Source organism: Rhamphochromis sp. 'chilingali' (genome assembly GCF_963969265.1).
Source record: "Rhamphochromis sp. 'chilingali' genome assembly, chromosome: 20".
In the NCBI taxonomy this organism is placed as follows: Eukaryota; Metazoa; Chordata; class Actinopteri; order Cichliformes; family Cichlidae; genus Rhamphochromis; species Rhamphochromis sp. 'chilingali'.
The window spans coordinates 2,113,870-2,141,091 of record NC_137947.1 but is presented as its reverse complement, the minus strand read 5'-3'; the positions used below and the strand labels follow the sequence as shown (position 1 = coordinate 2,141,091).

The 27,222-nt window shown below is 43.7% G+C and overlaps 1 protein-coding gene and 1 pseudogene across 7 annotated transcripts in view; both read right to left on the bottom strand.

The window, feature by feature from the left end:
- The window catches only part of LOC308388763 (serine/threonine-protein kinase pim-1-like), a 10,402-nt pseudogene extending 1,700 nt beyond the window's left edge, over positions 1 to 8,702 (bottom strand). The window contains exons 1-5 of the transcript XR_013974733.1: positions 8,589 to 8,702; positions 6,536 to 6,602; positions 1,072 to 1,166; positions 404 to 451; positions 87 to 308 (exon numbers count right to left, since the gene is read on the bottom strand). The product of XR_013974733.1 is annotated as a serine/threonine-protein kinase pim-1-like (transcript). The remainder of the gene's footprint in view (positions 1 to 86; positions 309 to 403; positions 452 to 1,071; positions 1,167 to 6,535; positions 6,603 to 8,588) is intronic.
- LOC308387787 (uncharacterized protein) lies at positions 4,648 to 27,222 on the bottom strand. Of its 6 annotated transcripts, none has more exons than XM_080868057.1 (8): positions 27,143 to 27,222; positions 26,408 to 26,480; positions 23,823 to 24,015; positions 22,512 to 23,572; positions 22,285 to 22,440; positions 21,038 to 21,258; positions 11,569 to 11,684; positions 10,770 to 11,178 (listed from the first exon to the last, which is right to left on the bottom strand). In XM_080868057.1, the coding sequence occupies exons 4-8, from the start codon at positions 23,541 to 23,543 to the stop codon at positions 10,853 to 10,855; spliced, it is 1,851 nt and encodes a 616-aa protein (XP_080724183.1). In that variant the 5' UTR covers positions 23,544 to 23,572; positions 23,823 to 24,015; positions 26,408 to 26,480; positions 27,143 to 27,222; the 3' UTR covers positions 10,770 to 10,852. The 6 variants fall into 6 exon arrangements, with proteins under 6 accessions (XP_080724186.1, XP_080724183.1, XP_080724185.1 ...); XM_080868059.1 differs by lacking the exon at positions 27,143 to 27,222 and adding an exon at positions 26,795 to 26,859; XM_080868060.1 differs by lacking the exons at positions 26,408 to 26,480; positions 27,143 to 27,222 and having other exon boundaries at positions 4,648 to 10,901; positions 11,056 to 11,178; positions 23,823 to 26,034.

Genomic DNA, 27,222 nt, shown 5'->3' with positions numbered 1-27,222 from the left:
TTATGACCAGACAGACAAATGAAAAACATGTTCAAATAATCAGATTTACATTATCCATTAAAGTTTGCCATATATGTCATCTTGACCTTAACCTCCCTCTCGTGCACAAAGATTCTTCTGTTTGCCAGGTAGGCTTCCAAGTCTATGTTTTTTTTGGCCTTTAAAAGAGCATAATGAGTTCGTCTTCCAAGTCATACCAGTCGTTTAAAATGGGCGTGACATTGCTGCTCGTACCCTCTGGTCCTGCCCCCCACTTTTATTAGCAATGCCACCTCCTTGGGAATCTCGGTCATTTTACCATTAAGAAGCTTGAGAAACAGAACATCAAGGTCAGTGTTCAAACATTAGGCCCTTTGAGGTACACGTTGGGGGAAAACAACAGAAAAAGACAAACATTTCTTACCACTGGTAGGTAGCTGACTAAAAACTGAGCAACATGCTTAATCACCACCTGCATTACAGAGAAAATGTGTTATAGAAAAAGAGAACAGGAGGAACTAGAAGAATTGTAAAGTGCACACATAAGAAGCCTGTTGGGTTTGTGTTTCCACAAACCCCACTAATTCTAGAGACTTATTCATCATGAAGAAAACAAAACAGTCGATCGATCGATTATTTGCACAAGGGAGGCCTCGTCTGTGTCCACCACGAAAATGACCCCCAGATCTGACCTCCTCCTGCTACCTTTTATTGGGAGACAGTTCACACAAAACACATCAGAACAAAGCCACGCCCACATGGTTCTAAGACAAAGCATTTTATGTATATGTGTGAACTTCTGTAAGTGTGTGTGTGTGTGTGTGTGTGTGTGTGTGTGTGTGTGTGTGTGTGTGTGTGTGTGTGTGTCAGACCTCCTGCTGACCAAAGGGTCGTAAACGCAGGAAGCTTACATCAAAAGAAACAAATCTTTCAGATAGGATGTATCTACAATAAAACCTCCCCCAGCACAGAGTGGTTGGAGAGGTGGTCAGGATCAAAGGAATGGCTTTGATCCTACTGCTTGAACTAAGACTGTACAAATTTAAGAAACACAATGGCAACATTCAACAATTAGACTTAACAAAGCCATACTGGGAAATTGTCTTCTCTGCGTTTTCCAAAGAAGACAGTCCCAAAGCCTCCTTCGCCCAGCTTACCCTGCTCTTCGTATTTTTCTTCTAAGTCCTCTAAAGAGAGACAAAACAAACACAGGGGTTGTGATTAGTTGTATGTAGGAAAGCTGACTTTGCCTCAATGTACACATTCATACAGTCTTTGTTAGAAGCTTCCTAGTGATTAATTCAATTCAATTCAATTTTATTTATATAGTGCCAAATCACAACAAAAGTCGCCTCAAGGCACTTCATAGATACAGAGAAAAACCCAACAATCACATGACCCCCTATGAGCAAGCACTTTGGCGACAGTGGGAAGGAAAAACTCCCTTTTAACAGGAAGAAACCTCTGGCAAAACCAGGCTCAGGGAGGGGCGGGGCCATCTGCTGCGACCGGTTGGGCTGAGAGAAGGAAGACAGGATAAAGACATGCTGTGGAAGAGAGACAGAGGTTAATAACAGATATGATTCAATGCAGAGAGGTCTATTAACACATAGTGAGTGAGAAAGGTGACTGGAAAGGAAAAACTCAATGCATCATGGTAATCCCCCGGCAGCCTACGTCTATTGCAGCATAACTAAGGGAGGATTCAGGGTCACCTGGTCCAGCCCTAACTATATGCTTTAGCAAAAAGGAAAGTTTGAAGCCTAATCTTAAAAGTAGAGATAGTGTCTGTCTCCCGAATCCAAACTGGAAGCTGGTTCCACAGAAGAGGGGCCTGAAAACTGAAGGCTCTGCCTCCCATTCTACTTTTAAATACTCTAGGAACAACAAGTAGGCCTGCAGAGCGAGAGCGAAGTGCTCTAATAGGGTGATATGGTACTACAAGGTCATTAAGATAAGATGGGGCCTGATTATTTAAGACCTTGCATGTGAGGAGCAGGATTTTGAATTCAATTCTGGATTTAACAGGAAGCCAATGAAGGGAAGCCAATACAGGAGAAATATGCTCTCTCTTTCTAGTCCCTGTCAGGACTCTTGCTGCAGCATTTTGGATTAACTGAAGGCTTTTCAGCGAGTTTTTTGGACATCCTGATAATAATGAATTACAGTAGTCCAGCCTGGAAGTAATAAATGCATGAACTAGTTTTTCAGCATCCCTCTGAGACAGGATATTTCTAATTTTAGAGATGTTGCACAAATGGAAGAAAGCAGTCTTACATATTTGTTTAATATGTGCATTGAAGGACATGTCCTGGTCAAAAATGACTCCAAGGTTCCTCACAGTGTTACTGGAGGCCAAGGTAATGCCATCCAGAGTAAGAATCTGCTTAGATACCATATTTCTAAGATTTTCAGGGCCGAGTACAATAACCTCAGTTTTATCTGAATTAAGAATTAAGAAGCAGAAAGTTAGCAGCCATCCAGGTCTTTATGTCTTTAAGACATTCCTGCACTTTAACTAATTGGTGTGTGTTATCTGGCTTCATGGACAGAGAGAGCTGGGTGTCATCTGCATAGCAGTGTAAATGTATGCTATGTCTTCTAATGATGCTGCCTAAGGGAAGCATGTATAATGTAAACAGAATTGGTCCTAGCACTGAACCCTGTGGAACTCCATAATTAACCTCAGTGTGTGAAGAGGACTCTCCATTTACATGCACAAATTGGAGTCTATTAGATAGATATGATACAAACCACTGCAGCGCAGTACCTGTAATACCTACAGCATGTTCTAATCGCTCTAATAGGATATTATGGTCGACAGTATCGAATGCTGCACTAAGGTCTAGCAGGACAAGCACAGAGATGAGTCCACTGTCAGAGGCCATAAGAAGATCATTTGTAACCTTCACTAAAGCTGTTTCTGTGCTGTGCTGAGCTCTGACACCTGACTGAAACTCTTCAAATAAACCATTACTCTGGAGATGCGGCGTGCAGCTCGGATCTCAGCTGACCCTTCTCACCCTGGACACAGTCTGTTTGACCTGCTCCCCTCAGGCAGGAGGCTCCGGTCCATTCGCACCAGAACCTCTCGCCATAAGAACAGTTTCTTCCCCTCTGCTGTTGGACACATGAACAATAACCATATGACTGTTCCCACCACTAACACATGACCCTACGCTGTGTCACTGCATCATTCCATGTTTGGCACTGATCACCACCTGCACTCATGTATATATCTTTCTACGTAGCACTCTTAATTCTTATTCTCATGTATATATCTCATGTATAGCTCATGCACATATCTTTCTACGTAGCACTTTTAATTCTTATCCCTACTTTTATTTTTTCATGTCTATTTAAGTGCTATTTATGACACTATTTAAGTGCTATTTATGACACTATGTTTGCACTGAAGCACCGCAGCAATTTCCTAATGTTGTAAACCTGCTCAACATTTGGCAATAAACCCCTTTCTGATTCTTTCTGATTCTGATTCTGATTCTGAGATGATCTGTTAGCTGTTTGACAACTACTCTTTCAATGATGTTTGATATGAAAGGAAGGTTGGAGATTGGCCTATAATTAGCTAAGACTGCTGGGTCTAGAGATGCTTTTTGAGTAAAGGTTTAACTACAGCCAGCTTGAAGGCCTGTGGTACATAGCCGATTATTAGAGATAGGTTGATCATATTTAAGATCGAAGCATTAATTAATGGCAGGACTTCTTTGAGCAGTTTTGTAGGAATGGGGTCTAAAAGACACGATGGTTTGGAGGAAGTAATTATTGAAGTTAACTCAGAAAGATCAATTGGAGAAAAAGAGTCTAACTTAACATCAATGGTACTAAGAGTAGCTGTAGATAATATTACATCTGTGGGATGATTACTGGTAATTTTTTCTCTAATGATAAAAATTTTATTTGTGAAGAAGTTCATGAAGTCATTACTAGTTAACGTTAAAGGGATTGTTGGCTCAAAAGAGCTCTGACTTTTTGTCAGCCTGGCTACAGTGCTGAAGAGAAACCTGGGGTTGTTCTTATTTTCTTCAATCAGTGATGAATAGTAAGATGTTCTGGCTTTGCGGAGGGCTTTCTTATAAAGCAGCAAACTATTTCTCCAGGCTAAATGATGATCCTCTAAATTTGTGACACGCCATTTCCTCTCCAGCTTACGAGTCATCTGCTTTAGGGTATGTGTTTGAGAATTATACCACGGAGTCAGGTACTTCTGATTTGAGACCTTAGTTTTCAAAGGAGCTACAGTATCCAGAGTCGTACGTAGTGAGGAGGTGAAATTATTAACAAGATAATCGACCTCTGTTGGGGTAGTGTTCAGATAGCTGCTCTGCTCTGTGTTGGTACAGGGCATTGAAGATGATAACAGTGGGTGGATTATATTCTTAAACTTAGTTACAGCGCTTTCAGAAAGACATCTACTTTGATAAAGTCTACTCTCCACCGCTGTGTAATCAATTATTGTAAATGTTATCAGGAAATGATCAGACAGGAGAGGGTTTTCAGGAAACACTGTTAAATGTTCAGTTTCTATGCCATATGTTAAAACAAGATCTAGAGTGTGATTAAAGTGGTGGGTGGGTTCTTTTACATTTTGAGAGAAACCAATTGAGTCTAATAACAGATGCCATGTTGAGGCTGTCACTTTTAGCATCTACATGGATGTTAAAATCACCCACAATAATTATTTTATCTGAGCTCAGAACTAAATTAGATATAAAGTCTGAGAAATCAGACAGAAACTCTGTGTAAGGCCCAGGTGGACGATAGATGATAACAAGTAAGACTGGTTTCTGAGTTTCACAGCTGGGGTGGACGAGGCTAAGCATCAGGCTTTCAAATGAATTAAAAGTCTGTCTTGGTCTTTCAATAATTAATAGGCTGGTGTGAAAAATTGCTGCCACACCGCCCCCTCGGCCTGTGCTTCAAGATTTCTGGTAGTTAGAATGACTCGGGGGTGTTGATTCATTTAAACTAACATAATCATCCTGCTGCAACCAGGTTTCTGTAAGGCAGAGTAAATCAATTTGTTGATCAATTATTAAGTCATGTACTAACAGAGACTTGGAGGAGAGAGACCTAATGTTTAATAATCCAGATTTCACTGTTTTACTCTTTGGTTCAGATGTGGATGCTGTATTGTTCTTTCTTTGTAATTGTTTATGTTTAAGTTGTTTGTTGCTGGTTTTTAGTTGGTTTTTTGTCTTTTTGGAAGCTGACACAGTCTCTATGGAGATGGGTTTTTGGGGGGGTAGCAGGAGGAGAGAAGCTGCAGAGAGGCGTGTAAGACTGCAACTCTGCTTCCTGGTCCCAACTCTGGATAGTCATATTTTGGGGGGTTTAATAAATTTGTCCATATTTCTAGAAATGAGAGCTGCTCCATCCAAAGTGGGATGGATGCCGTCTCTCCTAACAAGACCAGGTTTCCTCCAGAAGGTTTGCCAATTATCTATGAAGCCCACATCGTTTCTGGGACACCACTCAGACAGCCAGCAATTTAAGGAGAACATGCGGCTAAACATGTCACTCCTGGTCTGATTGGGGAGGGGACCAGAGAAAACTACAGAGTCCGACATTGTTTTGGCAAAGTTGCACACCGATTCAATATTGATTTTAGTGACCTCCGATTGGCGTAACCGGGTGTCATTACTGCCGACGTGAATTATGATCTTACTGAATTTACGTTTACCCTTAGCCAGCAGTTTTAAATTTCCTTCAGTGTCGCCTGCTCTGGCCCCTGGAAGACAATTGACTATGGTTGCCGGTGTCTCTAGCTTCACATGTCTGAGAACAGAATCACCAATTACCAGAGTTTGACCCTCGGCGGGTGTGTCGCCGAATGGGGAAAAACGGTTACACACATGAACGGGTTGGTGGTGTATCTGGGGCTTCTGTTTAAGACTATGCTTCCTCCTCACCGTGACCCAGCCGCCCTCTTTCCCCAGCTGCTTGGGTCTGCCGGGGAACAGCTAGCGGGGCCTACGCTATCTTCGGCTGCACCAGCTACAGGGGCCTGGCTAGCTACAGGTGAATGAAGGTTGCGAAGCAGAGTCTCCAATTCAGTAATCCTGGCCTCCAGAGCTGCAAATATGCTACATTTGTTACAGATATCATTACTGCTAAAGAAGGCCGAGGAGTAACTAAACATCTGACACAATGAGCAAGAAAGTGCAGGAGGGACAGGTGAAGTAGCCATGGTGCTAACGAGTCGGCTAACAGTACAGAGACAGTGAGTGAATACTTTGGCTATAAATTAGGTAGTGAGTACACAGAAAGTGTGCTTTGGATGAAGCATGTGAAGATTATACTATGAAAAAAGAATGTATTTAAAAGTTGTTAATTAAATTGCTAAGCAAATAAGCTACTCAGAAACACCACTGTGTTTGAGCAGGAACAGGAAGTGATACTCTACCGCAGAGCGAGCGAACACCAAGTGACAGCGCCACCAAGAGTGCAGGTGGATACCAGCTAAACTCTGAGAGCCTGGGAAAGAGGCTCTATCACTGCAGGTGTGGTGTGAACTTACCTATGTACTTCTTACCTTTAGTGTGACTTTTGTATGTGCTGTGTGTAGATACACCAGGGGAACCAGGGATCAGTGTGGCGGTCTGCAGGTTGTACAAAGATCACTTGGTTACTGAATCAAAACACCTGAAGTAAAAGCCCAAAATTAAACAAATTGAATTTAACAGGTAAAGGAGACTTTACTCACCTAGATTTTTACGCACACCCACAGCACGTGGTGTGGTAAAGGTCGGCCAAGATTTTGACCACATGTCAGAAACTGGTTCAAAATTGGACTAAACTCACTTGAACTCTGACTTTGTCTGCACTTAGAACTATCACAAGACATTAAAACAAAACATCGGGCATTGATGACATCACAGGAATCTAACATTCTAATCTATGCAAACTGTCTCCAAGGCTACATAATATCAAATTAAATCATAGCAAAGGAGTAAAGAGCAGGATCAGTCTTAGAGTGTATGTTACATGTTTGCCAGTTTGGATGAGTGAGTGCAATACTCCATCGGCCTGTGTTGTAGCAACCTGTTGAACCTGCTGAGAAACTTTTCTTTGTCCACTCTGCCCCAAACTTCACATGCTCCATAAAAGTCGAGGCCTAGAGACCTCTGCATAGTTATTGCAATTAGCATTAGGTTATCAGTATCATCTGATATATGACATTTATAGTACAGTACTCACACATGACATACGAGGGAATAAATATGAACTTTTTGACATAAATTTGATCATATGAAATTGGATTTTTTTAAAAATGTGAAACTTTTCGAGAGAGTTCGTCCGCTAGTCGAACCTCAGATACAGGAGGAACAATGCGGTTTTCGTCCTGGTCGTGGAACACTGGACCAGCTCTTTATCCTCTCGAGGATACTTGAGGGTGCATGGGAGTTTGCCCAACCAGTCTACATGTGTTTTGTGGACTTGGAGAAGGCATTCGACCGTGTCCCTCGGGGTGTCCTGTGGGAGGTGTTGCGGGAGTATGGGGTGTCTGGCCCATTGCTACGGGCCATTCGATCCCTATACAACCGTTGCAAGAGCTTGGTTCGCATTGCCGGCAATAAGTCGGACTCGTTCCCGGTGGGTGATGGGCTCCGCCAGGCTGCCCTCACCTATGGCCACGAGCTGTGGGTAGTGACCGAAAGAACGAGATCGCGGATACAAGCGGCAGAAATGAGCTTGCTCCGAAGGGTGGCTGGCCTCTCCCTTAGAGATAGGGTGAGAAGTTCGGCCATCCGGGAGGGGGCTCAGAGTAGAGCAGCTGCTGCTCCACATCGAAAGGAGCCAGCTGAGGTGGTTCGGGCATCTGACAAGGATGCCCCCTGGGCGCCTGCTGGGTGAGGTGTTCCAGGCATGTCCCACCGGGAGGAGGCCCCGGGGCAGACCCAGGACATGCTGGAGAGATTATATCTCTCGGCTGGCCTGGGAACGCCTTGGTGTTCCCCCGGACAAGCTGGAGGACATGGCTGGGGAGAGGGAGGTCTGGGCCTCTTTGCTTAGGCTGCTGCCCCCGCGACCCGGCCTCGGATAAAGCGGATGAAGATGGATGGTGAAACTTTTTTTCCTTCCGTCATACTTCAGAAATATAATATATTAAGTTTTGCTCGTTGTATTTATAAGATCCTACATGGACGTGCTCCACAATCATTGGTCAGTCATGTTAAAATCCATTATCAGTGGAAAACAAACCTGATCCTCTACTAGAGGCGATTGTGCAATACCTTTTAGACATAACAATCAGGAAACAGTTATTATCAGTTAAAGGTAGTGAGATTTGGAGTGATACATGACACATGACGGAATAAGACTCGCAGACTTAACATGACGAACCGACGAGGAACACGTACACTGTGAATACATACAGAGGGAAAAGGGGACTGGAGATGAGACATGGACATAACTAAGCACAAACAGAACATGATGGCTGGGGGGGAAACACACGTGACAGAAGGAATGGGTCACAAGGGCAAAACATGTAAACGAGAGGAGGAGACGGGAGAAAAAGACATTACTGAAATACATGAAGGGCCAGGGCTGGGGCAGCCAACCAGTCACAGAGCCACAATTTTTACTGTGTCACCGCAAAGAGCCACATCATACACCTGGGCACACATGAGCATCACCCCAAGCCGGGTTTGTTTGTCCTTGTTTCCCTCTCCTGCCGAGTTCCTCCTGACTGAGTTCATAAGCCAGTCAAAGATCTGCACGTCACAATGGACTGAGATGTCAACTTCCTCCCACCAAAAAAAAAGAAAAAAGTAAAGTCGTCATGAAGCATGAGAACAAAAAGTCATACTACAGCTATATGTCTGTGAAGGTTCTCAGTCATCCAGGTCATCGTAGTCAAAGGAGCTTGCAAAGAAAAGCGTCTGGACTTCTTTAAGTTACTTGTAGACGTTTCACCTCTCATCCGAGAAGCTTCTTCAGTTCTAAGGTCAAATGGTGGAGAGTCCCAGATATAAACCTAGTGGGAGTTTCCCCCCACAGAGGGACAAAGGGACCCCCTGATGATCCTCTAATCGCCTGAGCCAAGGTGTGAAACTGGGTGTGGGTCCCAATCAGCCAGAGTTTCGGGTGAGTTCATTGTGAAACCTGGCCCCACCTTATCATTCCTGATCTCAGGAATTCGCATGACAAGGTGGTAGTATGGTCAAGCTCTTTTGACCATACTACAGCTACTGCACCCCTCGAATTTGTTAGATTCTTTCAATTATGTGTTTCATAGGGGCCTCGGAGCACTTCTGCAAACTAAATGAGCTGTGCTGGAACTTACACCATCATGTAACACATAAAGGAAATCTCTTATTCAAAAAAAGAAAAAAATGTTTGCTTTGATTACTCCTTGAGAAACTGAATGTCACGGTCCTGGGTCACTGGCTCAGTGTTTTTTATTTTGTTTTACTAATTTTTGATTTCTTGACGTGTCTTTGTTAGTTCTTAGGTTTTGGTTCTGTGTCCCCGCTGTTCTGTGTTAGTACTGTTGTTACGTCCCCCCCGAAGGGGTCTAGGCATGCGAGTGAGGGGACCAGTAACAAATGAGTCCAGAACAGAATGAAAGGAAAACAGACAGGTGTTCTTAGTAAATAACAGTCTTTATTGTAGATAATCATAACATAAGGAGCCGGCAACGCCGTATTACCAATAACATGCCGAAAAAGGGAAAAAAGGTTGCAACAACAAAGAACACAACAACCAAACAAAAACTCCACACCACGAGGAGGCACTTCCAGGGGCCCACAAGCTCACCCTGTCACTAACAGCAGCTGGCTTTACTGCTGCCAAGGCCCACAAGCCCACACTACTCACGTAAAGCAGCTATACTGCTTCCACAACTCCACACTTCAGGCAGGCTACCTACACACCAAGCAGAGACACCCCACACACTCTGCTCACAGCTCATCCCCAGCTTATATGACCTCAGAGAGGTGATTGCTGACTGGGCCCAGGTGGTAAGTGAGTCCAATGAGCAGCAGCTGTGTCCTGGGGAGAGAGAGAGCAAGAGAGAGACAGGGGGGTGGAGCAAAAGAGGAGGAGGCGGAGAAAAACACCACGCCCACACAAGGGCAGTATCAGGAGGCCCAGCTAGGGCCGTAACAACTGTGCCTCTACATAAATAGCGTCATAATTTCATATTTTGTCAGCACTTCCTAGCAGTATGGCCTGCCTGCATGGCCTGCATTTTGTATAGCGCTTTACTAGTCCCTAAGGACCCCAAAGCGCTTCACACTACATTCAGTCATCCACCCATTCACACACACACACATTCACACACTGGCGATGGCAAGCTACATTGTAGCCACAGCCACCCTGGGGCGCACTGACAGAGGCGAGGCTGCCGTACACTGGCGCCACCGGGCCCTCTGATCACCACCAGTAACTACACAATAAATGTCAGGGTTTGCGTATCGAGATATGAATGGAGGACCCAAGATGCAGGCACTGCTGATGTGAGTGAGCTTTATTTATGGAGAGTGACATACAAACAAAGGCGAGGGAGGCGAGAAACAAAACTAGGAAAACCTAAACTGGGAAAGCTGAGAACCAAATAACAAACCTGGACACGAGGGAATGGAGTTAAAACACAAAGGCTGACAAGCAGGAAAAAAAGCATGGAGGAACACAGACGGACCAGTAACGCACACAAGAGGACGAATGCTATAAATTAGTGATGGCCAGCTTGAAGCTGACGCTCCGGCGCGTGTGTCAAAAAACACCAACACACCGCTTCAGAAGCACTCTGTCGATGCTTGATTCGTTTGGCCACAGTCACGTGATCAGTGACGTCCAATTGTGAACTGAGGATCTTAACGTAGTTTGCTGGGACGAGCCGGTGGTCTCACCGTCCACGCTGGCCAGGAGCCAGCCACGCACACGGGGCTGTAGCTCTAAACACGAGGGAGATAGTTGTAAACATGGGGCACGCACACACAAAAGAAGAGCCCTCATCTGTTATTTCTAAGATAAGGAAAACAAAAATAGAAGGTTTTGGGTCCAAGCACTCAGAATCAAATGTCCTGCAACTAGTAAAAAGCTCATCACCTTTAGGAGCGAGGTTGAGCATCTCTCCAGCTCGCATAGAAAGCTCCTCCTGAGAAGCAGCTGTAAAGTCATATTCTCCTCTGGCCACCACGTGGTTGTCCTCCTCGCTCGCCCAGTTAGTGTCTAAACCAAGCAAGGAAACTGAATGAAAGACATTCATAATTTTAACTGGTCTTAACCAAAAACAAGTCCTTCTGCTTTTCCTCCCACTTTTAAAGTAACTAATGGCATATGGAGCTATGGTACCCAATTTATTTGTCACTGAGTTACACAAAGGCACATATGATGTCGTACAAGCAGACTCATCTTTACACGTGTACTGCAGCCCTGAACATTACCAGGTTCGGATTCTATTATCAAACTTTGCAACAGCATCCTTAATTACTTTTAACTCAAAACAATTAGCACCTGCAGCCACTGTCCTGTGTTGAGTACACCTCTCAAAACAACAAAATGTACTCATATGAATATGTGAGTGCTTGCTGTTCCATCTCTTCAGCCTGCTGCACAAACCTGCTGGGGGGATGTCCTCAAGGTGAGGTGTGTGTCTGTATCCTCCCAGGCTGCAGCCGCCACCGTAGCTGTAGCTGTAAGGCCTGTGGCCACCACAGATGGAGCTCCCATAGGGGCTGTAAGAGGGGAGAAGGAGCTGTTGGATGGACAGTAAGACTGCTAGACCTGACGAGGGGGCACCGGGGGCGCCATCCTGGGCAGGACAGAAGAGCCAGCGGAGGTGGAGGAGCCTGTAGCTAATCCCAAATCTGTAGATCTGTTTGGTGACAACATAAAGATAGAATATCAGTAAAATCCACCCATAATTCATTGCAACATTAATTGAGCAAAGCATTAGTTCAGAAACGTCATGGAGTCAAGCTAAACCACAAACTGAATGAACAGCTCATAGAGTGGCTCTCTTCCACAGCGTGCCCTTTGTCCTTTCTCCCTCCCCTCAACCCCAACCAGTCCTCAGAGGCTGCCCCTCCCTATACCTGGTTCTATTGGAAGTTTCTTCCAGTTAAAATGGTGTTTTTCCTTCCCACAGTCACCAAGTGCTCGCTCAAAAGGGGTTGTTTTGATCATTTAGTTTTCTCTGTATTACAATAGGGCCTCCACCTTGCAGTATAAAGTGTCTTGAGGTGACTGTTGTTGTGATTAACGCTATATAAATAAACTGAAATTGAATTGAGTCAACTTTTCCTCCTGCCTTATCTCCAGCTCTGCTACTCTTCATCTGTACAGACTGTGGAAACACACAATAAATTCACCATCAACCAGCAGCTAGCGGCAACTTTTAGCATGGGATGTTTTCTCACATGAGCTGACGTTATGAACCAGTCAACACACCTTAAATATCCTTAAATATCATTATTACAGCTCTGATTGGTCAGCTTCTCCAATCTGATGACCATATTCTCTTAACCTTAAAAAGATATGTTGATATGTCCAAAAAAGATAAAGATGTGTCCAGATTTAATTCCATTTCCTCACTTAAAGTGGAAAAAAGTGTCAGGGTGGGGGGACTGATTGAACTGTGATTGTGGAATTTGCCTCACACAGGTGTGTTCGCTGTTGCTTGTTTGAGAATACTGCTGTATATATACAAATGCTGACTGCATAAACAAACTGTTGTACATATATTTTTAAAATTATCTGAATATATTAAGAAAAAGACAATAAAAAACAATGACTTGCAGCATCAAGCGGAGGAGTTTAATCTTCTCTTGTTTACGAGTTTGGGGACAGGTGAGCAGAGGACTGACAGATGAAAAACACGAGCTTTCTCTAAGGGTGTTGCCTCTCCCTTAAAGACAGGCTGAGGAGTTCAGTTACTCAAAAGGGGCTCAGAGTAGAGCTGCTATTCCTACACGTTGAAGAGAGGCTGATGAGAAAAGGAGAAAGAGGCCCAGGGCAGACCTAGGACACTCTGGAGAGGCTATATCTCTCAGCTGGCCTGAGGATGTCTTGGTGTTATCCCAGAAGAAGTGGAGGAGGTGGCTGGGGAGAGGGAGATGTGGGCTTCTCTGCTTAGGCTGCTGCCCGGGTAAACTAGTCCTTGATAAGCAGAAGAAAGTGGATGGATAACAATAATAAGCAGAAGAAGCTAAAAGACACAAATTTAGAATAAAACATTATTAGTTATGAATTGAAAGATATAATTATTCAGTTATATAATAACTCAGCTTATAAATATATATGTAGGCATTTTTTTGAAGTAAATTATCGGGTTTGTTGGCAAACAGCACCAGGAAGACAGCAGTTACATTTTCTTCTGAACTGACAGTTAGCAAGTACAGAACAAACAGAAATGCAACGAAAATATTTCTGCAGCTTTTATTAATTTCACTTATTAACCAGAACTGCACAAAACAAACAAAAACTCTCAATTAACAGAAGAGAGAGAAATCTAGTGAGACACACTGACTAGGACACGGCCTCAGAGGACCAAACTAGCAGTCAGCCACTTGTATGGCTGTGCAGATAAATAATTAGTTGCTTTTTTATTCCTGGGACTTCTGATCCTCTCCAAATACACAGGGAAGTACCTGATGCAGATAGTTTTGGGTACTACCATCACCAAGCATTTAAAAAATCTATTAGAGGATAATAAAGTGTTTTCACCAGCTTGGCCCAGAAGAAAAACATATTTTAGCGTATAAAATAGCAGTCTCTTCCAAACAAGTCCTTTAGCATGCTGATGTTAAAAAATATCATGTAGAGTGAGACGGGCATAGAGAACAGCACTGACTGGGAGAGGCTTTGAACAGATGACATACTCAGATCACTTCAACATATAAGACTTTAACAATGCACAAGCATCTATCAAAAACCTATTTAATCTATCATCTGTGATATTATTATATACAATTATAATGTATTGTTCATCTCCCTTAAATAAACAGGCAGCCTTAAGGTATAAAATATTAATTTGTCTACTGTTTCAGTGGCTGATAATGCCCCACAGGCCTCAATGTACGGAGCCCTGCAGAGGACATGGGAGAAAAAAAATTAAGACTGACTTTTGCGAGATCTCGCAAAACTAACTCGGGATCTCGCAAAACCCATTTTCTCCTGTTTTGGGTTAGTTAAGGTGGTCTTTATTTTTGACTTTGTTTTGGTAAGGTCAGGGGTGCGGGATTTGTGTAGATTTGTTTTGTTTATTGTTTTGGCCTTGGCTCACCCTGAAGTGTTGACACTCCCGTTTTGGTTCCTTTATTTCACATTGTAAATTAATCACCTTGTATCTAACGGATTTGTTTCTTGTGGCTGCTTGGGTCTTGGGGGGGAAGCGAGTGCCTCACTCATGTTATGGCCTGGCCCTAGACGGGTCGTAACATGAATTGGGGGCTCGTCCTCTGCCTTTTTCTGTGGTTTTCGTGTTTTTTGGTCTGTTTGGCAGTTTTCTTGGTGTGGGGGTGGTAGGTGTGTGGGATGATGGAGTTTTCTTTGGATGATTTTGTTACTTCGCCTTCATGGGATAAAATAGTGAAGTGCAGGAAAGCGGATTTGCTTATTATTGCTAGTTGTTATGATATTCAAGTGTCCTATGGATGGGATCAGCCACCAACACAGGCCCTGGTGAAATGTAATTGGCCTCAGCTATGACCACCGGCCCTGGTAAACTGTAAATATCCTAGGCCAGGCACCACAGGCCCTGGTATGGTGAAGATGGCCTCACAGGAAGCACTGTCCCTGGAGTAAAGTGTATGGCCTCAGCCAACAACACTGGCCCTGGTGAAATGTGGATGGTATTGGTCAGGACCACACAACCTGGTGTAATGTAAGCCTTAGCCAACACCACTGGCCCTGGTGAATTGTGCATGATATTTCTCAGGACCACAGGCCCTGGTGTAATGTGGATGTCCTCATCCAACAGTACAGGCCCTGGTGTGGTGAAGATGGCTTCACAGGGAGCACTGGCCCTGGTGTAATGTTGATGGCATCAGCCAGTAGCACAGGCCTTTGTATATTGTGGATGGGATCAGCCACCAACACAGGCCCTGGTGAAATTTAAATATCCTCAGCCAGTAGCACAGGCCCTGTTGTAATGTGGATGGCCTCATCTAACAACACTGGCCCTGGTGAAATGTGCATGATATCGGTCAGCACCACAGGCCCAGGTGTAATGTGGATGGCATCAACGAGCAGCAGAGGCCCTGGTGGCGTGAATGTGGCCTCACAGGAAGCACTGTCCCTGATGTGATGTGGATGGTAGAAGGCGGCATCACAGGCCGTGATTTAATGTGGATGGTATTGGCTAGCAGCACAGGCCCTGGTGTAATGTGGATTGCCTCATCCAACAACACTGGCCCTGCTGAAATCTGGATGGTATTGGCCAGTAGCACAAGACCTTGTATATTGTGGATCGCATCAGCCAGCAACACAGGCCCTGGTGAAATGAGGATGGTATCAGCCAGAAGCACAGGCCCTGGTGGGGTGAATGTGGCCTCACAGGAAGCACTGTCCCTGGTGTAATGTGTATGGCATCAGTCAACAACCGTGGCCCTGGTGAAATATGGATGGTATTGGTCAGCACCACACACCCTGGTGTAATGTGAATAGCCTTAGCCAGTAGCACAGGCCCTTGTGAATTGTGGATCACATCAGCCAGCAACGCAGGCCCTGGTGTGGTGAAGATGGCCTCACAGGGAGCACTGGCCCTGGTGTAATGTTGATGGCATCAGCCAGTAGCACAGGCCTTTGTATATTGTGGATGGGATCAGCCACCAACACAGGCCCTGGTGAAATGTAGTTGGCCTCAGCCATGACCACAGGCCCTGGTAAAATGTGAATGGCCTCATCTAACAACACTGTCCCTCGTGAAATATGGATGGTATTGGTCGGCACCACACATGTGAATGGCCATAGCCAACACCACTTGATCTGGTGAAATGTGCATGATATCATTCAGCACCACAGGCCCCGGTGTAACTAGAATGTCCTAAACCAACACCACTGGCCCTTGTGTATTGTGGATGGCATCAGCCAGTAGCACACTCCCTGCTGTGGTGAAGATGGCCTCACAGGAAGCATTGTCCCTGGTGTAATGTGGGTGGTAGAAGGCGGCATCACAGGCCGTGATGTAATGTGGATGGCCTCAGCCAACAACAGTGGTCCTGGTGAAATGTGGATGGTATTGGCCAGCACCACAGGCCCTGGTGTAATGTGAATGTCTTCAGCCAGTAGCACAGGCCCTTGTGTATTATGGATCACATCAGCCAGCAACACAAACCCTGGTGAAATGTGGATGGTATCAACGAGTAGCACAGGCCCTGGTGTAATGTGAAGGGCCTCATCCAGCACAAAAGGCCCTGGTGTAATGTGGATGGCACCAACGAGTAGAATAGGCTCTGGTGTAATGTGGATGGCATTACCCAGCAACGCAGGCCCTGGTAAAATGTGGATGGTATCAGCCAGCAGCACAGGCCCTGGTGTGGTGAATATGGCTTCAAAGGGAGCACTGGCCCTGATGTAATGTGGATGGCCTCAGCCAGCAACGCAGGCCTTGGTGTGGTGAATATGGCTTCAAAGGGAGCGCTGGCCCTGGTGTAATATTGATGGGATCAGCCACCAACACAGGCCCTATTGAAATTTAAATATCCTCAGCCAGTAGCACAGGCCTCTTTGTAATGTGGATGGCCTCATCCAACAACAGAGGCCCTGGTGAAATATGGATGGTATTGGTCAGCACCACACACCCTGGTGTAATGTGAATGGCCTTAGCAAACACCACTGGCCCTGGTGAAATGTGCATGATATCGGTCAGCACCACAGGCCCTGGTGTAATGTGGATGGCCTCAGCCAAAAGCACAGGCCCTGGTGTGGTGAAGATGAACTCACAGGAATCACTGTCCCTAATGTAAAGTGTATGGCCTCAGCCAACAACAGTGGCCCTGGTGAAATGTGGATGGTATTGGCCAGCACCACACACCCTGGTGTAATGTGAATGTCCTCAGCCAGTAGCACAGGCCCTTGTGTATTGTGGAACGCATCAGCCAGCAACACAAGCCCTGGTGAAATTTGGATGGTATCAGCGAGTAGCACAGACCCTGGTGTAATGTGGATGGCCTCATCCAAAGACACTGGCCCTGGTGAAATATGGATGGTATTGGTCAGCACCACACACCCTGGTGTAATGTGAATGGTCTTAGCCAACACCACTGGCTCTGGTGAAATGTGCATGATATCGGTGAGCACCACAGGCCCTGGTGGCTTGAAGATGGCCTCACAGGAATCACTGTCCCTAGTGTAAACTGTATGGCCTCAGTCAAAAACAGTGGCCCTGATGAAATGTGGATGATATTGGCCAGCACCACAAGCCCTGGTGTAATGTGAATGTCCTCAGCCAGTAACACAGGCCCTGGTGTAATGTGGATGGCATGAGCCATTAACGCAGGCCCTGCTGAAATGTGGATGGTATCATCCAGCAGCACAAGCCCTGGTGTGGTGAATATGGCCTCACAGGGAGCATAGGCCCTGGTGGAATGTGTATGGCCTCAGCCAGCAACACATTACACCAGGGAAAATGTGAAAAATAGCTCTAACTTTTGATAGAAGACTCATACATACATATTTATGGCTTTATGTTATAGAATTCAATATCCCCGTGCTGGGCAAACAGGTTTTGCAGTTGTTTGTGCTGAGATTTTCAAGTTATTCACATAATGAAAATCTATACTTTGTTTCGGGCGAATTCCCCATTTAAATGCATGTAACAGTGAGAAACGCACTGTCTTGACGAAATGAAGTGCTTTTGTACAACTTCATATAAATAGCTGTAACTTTTGATAGAAGACACACATATTCATGGCTTTATCTTATAGAATTCAATTCACAGGGAGCACTGGCCCTGGTGTAATGTTGATGGCATCAGCCAGTAGCACAAGCCTTTGTATATTGTGGATGGGATCAGCCACCAACACAGGCCCTGGTGAAATGTAATTGGCCTCAGCCATGACCACAGGCCCTGGTGAAATGTAAATATCCTCAGTCAGTAGCACAGGCCCTGTTGTAATGTGGATGGCCTCAGCCAACAACAGTGGTCCTGGTGAAATGTGGATGGTATTGGCCAGCACCACAGGCCCTGGTGTAATGTGAATGTCTTCAGCCAGTAGCAAAGGCCCTTGTGCATTATGGATCGCATCAGCCAGCAACACAAACCCTGGTGAAATGTGGATGGTATCAACGAGTAGCACAGGCCCTAGTGTAATGTGAATGGCCTCATCCAGCACCACAGGCCCTGGTGTGGTGATGATGGCCTCACAGGAAGCACTGGAAGTGGTGTAATGTGGATGGCATCAGCCAGTATCACAGGCCCCTGTGTTTTGTGGATGTCATCAGCCAGAAACACAAGCCCTGGTGAAAGGTGGATGGTATCAGACAGCAACGCAGGCAGTGGTGTGGTGAAGATGGCTTCACAGGGAGCACTGGCCCTGGTGAAATGTTGATGGCATCAGCCAGTAGCACAGGCCTTTGTATATTGTGGATGGGATCAGCCACCAACACAGGCCCTGGTCAAATTTAAATATCCTCAGCCAGTAGCACAGGCCCTGTTGTAATGTGGATGGCATCAACGAGCAGCAGAGGCCCTGGTGGGGTGAATATGGCCTCACAGGAAGCACTGTCCCTGGTGTAATGTGGATGGCCTCAGCCAACAACAGTGGCCCTCGTGAAATGTGCATGATATTGGTCAGCACCACCGGCCCAGGTGTAATGTGGATGGCATCAACAAGCAGCAGAGGCCCTGGTTGGGTGAAGATGGCCTCAAGGGAGGCACTGTCCCTGGTGTAATGTGGATGGTATTGGCCAGCACCACAGGCCGTGATGTTTTGTGGATGGCCTCAGCCAAAAGCACACTCACTGGTGTGGTGAAGATGGCCTCACAGGAAGCACTGTCCCTGGTGAAATGTGGATGGTATTGGCCAGCACCACAGGCCCTGGTGTAATGTGGACGGCATCAACGAGCAGCAGAGGCCCTGGTCGGCTGAAGATGGCCTCACAGGAAGCACTGACCCTGGTGTAATGTGAAGGGCCTCATCCAGCACAAAAGGCCCTGGTTAAATATGGATGGTATTGGTCAGCACCACACACCCTGGTGTATTGTGAATAGCCTTAGCCAACACAACTGGCCCTGGTGAAATGTGCATGATATTGGTCAGCACCACAGGCCCTGGTGTAATGTGGATGGCATCAGCAAGTAGCACAGGCCCTGGTGTTGTGATGGTGGAATCACAGGAAGCACTGGCAGTGGTGTAATGTGGATGGCCTCAGCCAGCAACACTGGCACTGGTGAAATGTGGATGGTATTGGCCAGCACCACAGGCCCTGGTGTAATGTGAATGTCCTCAGCCAGTAGCACAGGCCCTTTTGTATTGTGGAACACATCAACCAGCAACACAAGCCCTGGTGTAATGTGGATTGCCTCATCCAACAACAGTGGCCCTGCTGAAATCTGGAGGGTACACTCAAAAAAATAAAACATTAGATTTACTTAAAGTTATGTCAAGTGGTTCCACACAACTGCTTTAAGTAACTTTTAAGAAATGTTGTTACTTAGTTTGAACTCAATACTGTTAAGTTAGATTTACGTAAGTGTATTGGCTAAATGTAACTTAATTGCAATGCTCAGCTGATACTTATCTTTGTCGCTTTAAGCCTACATAACTTGTTTAGGCAATATCTTTGTAATACTGTTACTTAGCTGGTACATAACTTTTCTGCTTTAGAAGGACATAACCTGGTTAGGTAGTATCTTTGTAAAACTGTTATGTAGCTGCTACATAACTTTGTTGCTTTTGAATTATATAAAATTGTTAAGTAATTTCTATTCATTACAATTACAAATAAATCATTTACACTGGTTACTTCCATACAAAATAGCAAAGTTTCTTAAAAGTTACTTAAAGCAGTTATGTGGAACCACTTGACATAACATTTTTAAGTAAATCTTAGGGAGATCTTTTAGGAAGAAATGAAGACAGCACCCAAATTATCAAACACAATCCTGCCTTTAATAAGCACATTCAGTGCATATAAAATACTTTTTTCCAAGCACAACAGCTTAACACAAAGTGCAATCAATGCAACTTGTTACAAATTCCAAGTGAATATTTTGTGCAGAAAATGTAGATCAGTATAAAGTGCTAACCAACTTGTCGTCAAACTAAAATGATTTAAAAAATGATCCAACAAAGTCCTGTCTTTACTAAGCACATTCAGTGCATATTAAATACTTGTTGACAGACCGAAAAGACTGTAGAGCCGTAGCTTAACACAAAGTGCAATCAATGCAGACAACTTGTTACAACTTTAACTAAATACTTTGTGCATAAAACAATATTTTACTTCAAAGATCAGTGAAGTGCTAACCAACTTGTCTTTCAACTGGTCCAGAAAGCATCCAAATTATCAAAAAAAATCCTACATATTACAAGACGTTTCAGGAATTATTTTCAAACACTGATAAGCATGAAAGAGCAAACTAAACTCATTTAAAACAGTGAAAATTGGCTGTTTTGTTCAAAAACTGTACTGTAAAACAGTGCTACTCAGTTTTTCAAGTTATGGTTACATCCCAAGTTGCAGACAGCTGCCAAATGTCACATTCTTTGAAATATCAAATCACAGCGGCCTAACCGCTAAAACTTTTAAAAATGTCTGTCATTTTCTGTATGTTGTCAAGTAGCAGTAGAAGAAGTGCAACACCAATTTTTTAAGCAACAGTATTTTGCTAAAATGCAAATGAACATTATTGTTCTCTAAAACTGGTGAATGTTCCCAAGAAACAGTACTGACAATGAAAAAAAGTGTTTATGAACAACTTAACTATACCTGAACGTAAAGCATTCAAACTAAGTTAAGCAATAAGGGCCTCCCGCTTCCTCCTCTTTATTCAAGGAGTTTGTTTCTGAGCACTTGAACTTTGTTTGATAGCTTCTTAGCATCAAGTCCCATCAGTACTTTCTGAAAAAACTCAAAAGTGTACCTGAGGTTGGATGGGTAGCTCATGTTTAAAGTGTAGATCAGGCCGAACAACAACACAACAGCAGTGGCAACATCAGGAAGATCTCTGAGCACAGCGACACCCTCAATTATGATACCAATGTCTTCTGCCGGGTCAAGGTCACGCTCTCCTTCTGGTTTGATGACGTAGATGCCAATGAGTGTCTTCTCCATTTCACTTTCGGCCTCATGGAAGTCCACATTCTAAAAAAATTAATAAGTAAATAAACATAATAATACAAGTTGCAGGGTTTCTTATCAATTAAAGGGATATTCCACCCAAAGTGGAAATTTGTCTATTACCATATTGCCAAGAGTTAGATAAGTGAGAAAAAAGCATTTTGTAACCAGCACAGTACATTTCTGATCTTATACCCATTGTTCCTGGTGAGCTCAATAATCATGTCGACTGCAAATGAAAAGTAAAAGTTTTGCAAGGACAAATGAAAAAACAGTTGTAGTACTAAGCCAGGGTTTCCCAAAACCCTGGTCCTCAGGGCCCACTGTTCTGCATGTTTTCCATGTCTCTGCTTGAGTTTGGGTCACTGAACTCATGTGTTGCACAGTGTGTCACGTCTCTAGAGTCCTAAGAGTGTGTCATGGGCAGCCGTGTGCGACGGCCGAAAAAACGCATGGTGTGATCCCGGCACAAAACAACCAACAGCAGAGGACATCCAGGACCACAATCTGAATATTACAGACAACACCAACAAGTACCAGATTCAAAACTGTTTGTAATGTAAAGCATGTTGGTGCAATAGCTTTACTTTTGAGCTGATTTTATAAGACAGACCATCGCATCATTACAGAGTGATAAATCCGAATCTGTGAGCCGCGTAAATGCGGCAAGGCGCAAAAGTGAAAAGTGATAAAACTCAGCTCAGAGACCTCCCTTTATCCCGTCTTGGTTTGAAAGGTGCCTGATGGCAGTTTATTCTAGCTTCAGCTTTTCTACTGTAAATGCCAAAATTCTCCCCAGGGAGCCGCGGCAAATCCCGTTTTGGAAACGCTACGGTCCTGTAAAAAACAGCTTTTAATTCTGGCAATTTTTTTTATGAAGTATCCAAATCAACTTAAAACTTTATTACTGTGACAACACTATCATGAAAAGGACAAAGAATAAACAATCCCATAATACCAACATTAAACTTTACCTTACAATAGAAGGAGACAACAAAATCATATGTATTAAAAGAGGGAATGAAGCATTCAAAAAAATTAATTCCAAACCTCATCAATTGCAGCCATGATTTCTGTGATCTTGCGTCCAGATGTTCCTCCCTTGTTTCTGAAGACTTTGGTCAGTTTGGTTGTGTTGTTGTCCAGCTGTGCCATAAATGTGGATGTTAGCGGGACCGTAGTGATGCGCTGGAATTCAGCATTTATCTGTAAAATAAACAAATGTTTAGCGTGATGGGTTTAAAATATTGCATTTGCAGATCAACTGATTCAGTTACCTCACGTGGAGAAAAAAGAGCTGGCCATCGGCTTTTAAAGTCAGCTACGAAGGGCATGTCCTGAAGAATTTCTTGCCTCCGGTGAGGAAAGGTTTGGGCCATTTTTGCTTTGATGGTTTCATTGTTGTTCTTCTTCTTGAACTCTGAAAGCAGCACCAACCTTTCTTCTTCCTGACTCTCTCGGGTTTCTCCAGCTGGATAATCAGGGCAGAAATTCACCTCCGCTCTCCTGGGTTTCTTGACTTGGTTGGGATGCACATTACTGTTCCCTCTTCTTTTGAGAGAATTGATGACCAACTCACTACACCCTAAGTTCTTCAGTTTTCCACGATAGTTTGACATTTTATACTTCAAACTGATCTTCCATGCAGAAAATCCAGTTTCTGAACCTTTCTCTTTCAAGCATGGATGCTTTACAACCAAAGCTTGGCAAACATCACTAAGATTGCTGTTTGAAGGGTAAGCTTTGTACTTCATAATTTCTGAAGACAAGCTCTCTAAAATGTCAGACTTGAGCTTTGGTTTTAGGGTTAAAAGTGTTCCATTGGCTTGGAATTCCTGGTTGCCTTTTGTCAATTGCAGCTCTACATCGAAGCTAAACTCAGGTATGCGAAAGTCCAGTGGCCAGGCTTCTGATCGCAGCGTGGAGTTTGCTGAGCTCGAGGAGCTTGATGACCTGGATTCTGGCGATGACAGTATATCTGTGTCATAATCAGGGTTGTGGCCAGAGCAGGGGCTACCCAAGTTAAATGAGGACACACTGCTTTCATTACTACCAGTGGATGTTTCTGGTACACCTGTTTTAATCACTTTTATTTTGTCCATGTCTTTTAGATCAAATGTGGATGTCATGTTAAGGAACTGATTAAAATCTGTGTCCATGTACTGCAATCTGAACTGTTCAGAAACTCCGCACTGATTTTCAATCTCCGCTTTGAACTCGTTAACATTCTTTGGTATCCCCAAAGGAAGGGTTAACTTGAGTGCATTGTTCTCCCCCAGGATTATCAGAAGCTTTGTTGGGGCTGTCATTTCTGATGTCCCAATCTCCAACTGTTACTCTAAAAAATAAGTGCAAGAACATGAGCAGGTGGTTCCCAAACTTCAGTACATGTTACAATGGTGAAGCAGGTATTTTTTTTAGTGGTATTCAGAATTTCGCAGCACAATTTTTTTCCTAGTATTTTTACAAGGCTTGAAACATATCCGAGTAGATTTAAGTTCTGGTCCAACTATTTTTAAGAACCAAACTTTGAGAAGAACTGCTATACAGCACAAAAATTTAATCGGCAACATGGACATTAAAATTACCTGAACAGTGTATGTATCTCTTTAATGTAACCATGCGAGAAGCTCCGACTTGGTAGTCACAAAGTGGATAACAATCCACCAGATCCTCATGTGCAACAAGAGAAATTTCCTTTGGAGATGGGTCAATTTTGAAGGATCCATAGTGTTCAGTGTACCACGAGCTCAGTTTTTTTTACTATAAACACCAACGAATCTGCCAAAATACACATCTGCAGGATTTCAGCAAACTCTGGCAGACCCCCCAGTGATCCATGTACTATTAACATGCCCTTCCTGTAGTAGATGCCCGCAACAGACACACTCTGGGCAAGGCTAACTACAGCTGTGTCAGGGTACTTTTCAGCAAGACAATGTGCAATTTCACGTTTGAGAAGTTCTACTGGGACTGCAGAGACTCGTGAAACCTCAAAAGTGGCTTTGCTACAGCCTGATGAATGCATGTAATGGCCAATCATGAGCTGGTGTTTGGTTGACAAAGACAGGGTTATGTTTTTGAAGCAGTTTGTGTGTCTAGCAACTTTTTTAAAAAATGTGTGCTTTGCCTCGAATCTGATTGTCCATAATAAGGCAAGTGGACCAAAATGGCGAATTATTGAGGGATAATGAGCCAGAAAGTGATGTTTTGGCAATGGTCTTCTATCTGGGCATACTTCTTTGTACCTTTGATGGTGGTCTAAAATCTTACTCTCCAGGTATGCAACTGAGTCACTGTTATGAACAGGACACACAACAAGCTCAACAATATTCTTCAAATCTAGTAGAAGTTCCCAAGCTGGTTCGTTTTCAGGTATGTGTTGTCCAATAATAAGTGGCAGAAGTCTTAGTAAACACCAATTTTCATGTGCATTGCCACCAACAGTTTTTTTACTAAGAAAATTGTGAGGCAATTTCTGAGGGCGATTAGTCTGATCCCCTCCTTTGTAGGGAAATGACTGAACAAGTCTATTTAGATTTTCAAAAGTGATGTACTTCTTGCCTATTAGTATTCGAAGGCACTCAGCTATCTCAAAAGGCACAATACCTTCAAAAAGGTCATGTGCAAGATCAGGGGGGAATCCTGCAGTGACCTTGAAGAAAGACAGACTGTCTGCCAAGACACACGAGCTTTTCACACCACAACAAGCTACCCCTGTCTCACGTGCAGTTGCTATGTACACGATGGAGCTCCTCAGTTCTCAGAGAAAAGTCACTATTTGTAGCTTTTGATTCAATCTCTGAGCGTGTAGCAGTACAAAACCTGCAAAAGTAATCTCCAGAAAAACTTTCCACAAAACCGGCCAATCCATGAGCTCCGAGGCTGTCTGCCACTACATATTGGACAGTGCCTTTAAAGTTGACCCCTAAATTGTCAATGAACACTCCCTGCTGCTCTAAAATGACAAGGTCTTGCAAAAGTGGCTCAAATATTTTTGGATAGCCAAAGGTCCTAAGGTCCTCACTTTTGCACAAGAGAGCCAAATAAATAGAAGAGAGGGATGAATGACTACCTGGTGGCAAGTTACCTAAAATCCAGTAAACTGAGCAAAGTTTATGCTTTTTCCGTGATGTCCCCAATGGATTGCAAATTTCGAAATCATCAACATAAAGACAAATAGAGATTCTTAGTTCACCGCCTGAGAAAAACTCATTATTTTGAAAATGTAGACCATCTTTATATGATGTATACTTTTCCTTATTTACAAAAGGATTCTGATTGTGGCTAGTGACAAATTTGTTCAGTATGTTTTCTTGTTTAAATATCTGCTGTAATGATTTTAGAATAGGAATATACTGAAAGGTTCTCTTGCTTTGGGAGTCGAGAATGTATTCAATTGGATCAATTACTTCAAAATGTTTTCTGTAATACTGTCTGCGTTTGAAGGCAGTGGCAAGTGTGCCGTCCTTTTCTATGGCTTTTAACAAAGGGTTAAAAGAAACTGCCTTTGTCAGTTCTTCAATAACAGGCTGGTCTAGACAAAGGTTATGATTCTTGAGTATGTCTACAATTACTTGATTTGTCAAAGGCACTGATGCACAGCTTATCAGGTAGTGCAATTCTGAAAGCAACTCGTCAATTGCTATGCTGGGAACATGAAAATAGTTTTCCAACTTAAGTAAAAGAGATGCAAAATTAAGTTCTATTACATTTGCCAAATCTTCAGTCTCACTTGTAGTTGTATCGTGATCAATATTTGCACTTATGTCCTCTTCTACAATAGTGTCTGTACTGTCATCAGGTGATGTTTGGCCTACAATAGTGTTAGCAATACCGATTTTAAAGTCTTTTAAGGTATAAGGATTGTTTCCTATTTCGATGAGACTTGAATGTACCATAGATATTTGTTTTGAAAGAACAACCCTCAAACATGCAATGCACAGTCTCGTTACATTTTAGATGGTTGTTAATGTGAGAAAAATACTCCTGCTCTGAAGCTATGTTGCAGCAGGAACACAAATGGCAGTTAAATGTTGCCAAACTCACAGACTTGTCTAGAGTTCTTTGGGTATGTGATCTGCTTAAGTGGCTATGTAGAGCATTCCATGTTTTGAAAACACAGACACAATCAGAATAGGCACATGGATACTGCTGTCTACTATGAACTAACCTGTAGTGTTTTAATAACAGAGCTCGTGATGACACCACTTTTTTGCACAATTTGCACTGCCACATCAACGTATCTGGGGGAGAAGCACAAAAGACATTTTCATTACACTGTCCCTGAAAAAACTAAATAATTTGCACATTGTTAATGTTTCATATTAATCAGTTTTATTTTTAATATTGTATGCTACAACAATGAATTTATTGATCTACATCATCACCACTGCATATTGTGTAAATGTGTGTGTAATCTGACATTAAAAGTCGAGTGAGAAATCCCATGGACATTGTACAACATTAATGCAGTTCATCTTACACCAGCTTACTAAATGCTTTCTGCAAGCTACATCAAAACGTAAGCTGAAATATTAGACAGAAAATACACCCTAACCTGTCTGCTAGCAAGGAGCGCTTCTCCACTGTTGTTGGCTAAAGTGCAACGCAGTCAGGCGTCCGAGTATAAACTCGGCGCGAAAGTGCGTGCTGTACCGAATGCGCTGCCTGTACCGACGCATACCGACGCTAGCACTACATTACATTTGGGCTGAAAACAGAGCTTTGCTATTGCAATGGAGTCCCCTCCAAAATCATTTGGAAACTCACGTGCAGCTAGTCCACGTTAGCAAACCTTTACCGGGCAAAACCCTGCCTGTACTCTTTTCTTAGTAGCACTTGCGACATTAACTGACGTGTGAACATATATATGTAGACGGGCTTTACAAGAAAAATGACTTCTTACCTGATTTTTGGACAAAAATGCGGCTGAACCAGTCCACATGGCGAAGAAAAAGCAAGCTTGAGAAAGAGGGTGGTGCGCAT

Coding starts and splice junctions, on each gene's coding strand:
- LOC308387787 (XM_080868057.1), bottom strand. CDS start 23,543: ATGACAGCCCCAACAAAGCTTCTGATAATCCTGGGGGAGAACAATGCA. Junction 22,441..22,511: donor CTCTTTTTTCTCCACGTGAG/GTAACTGAATCA, acceptor TTTATTTTACAG/ATAAATGCTGAATTCCAGCG. Junction 21,259..22,284: donor TCATGGCTGCAATTGATGAG/GTTTGGAATTAA, acceptor TAATTTTTTTAG/AATGTGGACTTCCATGAGGC.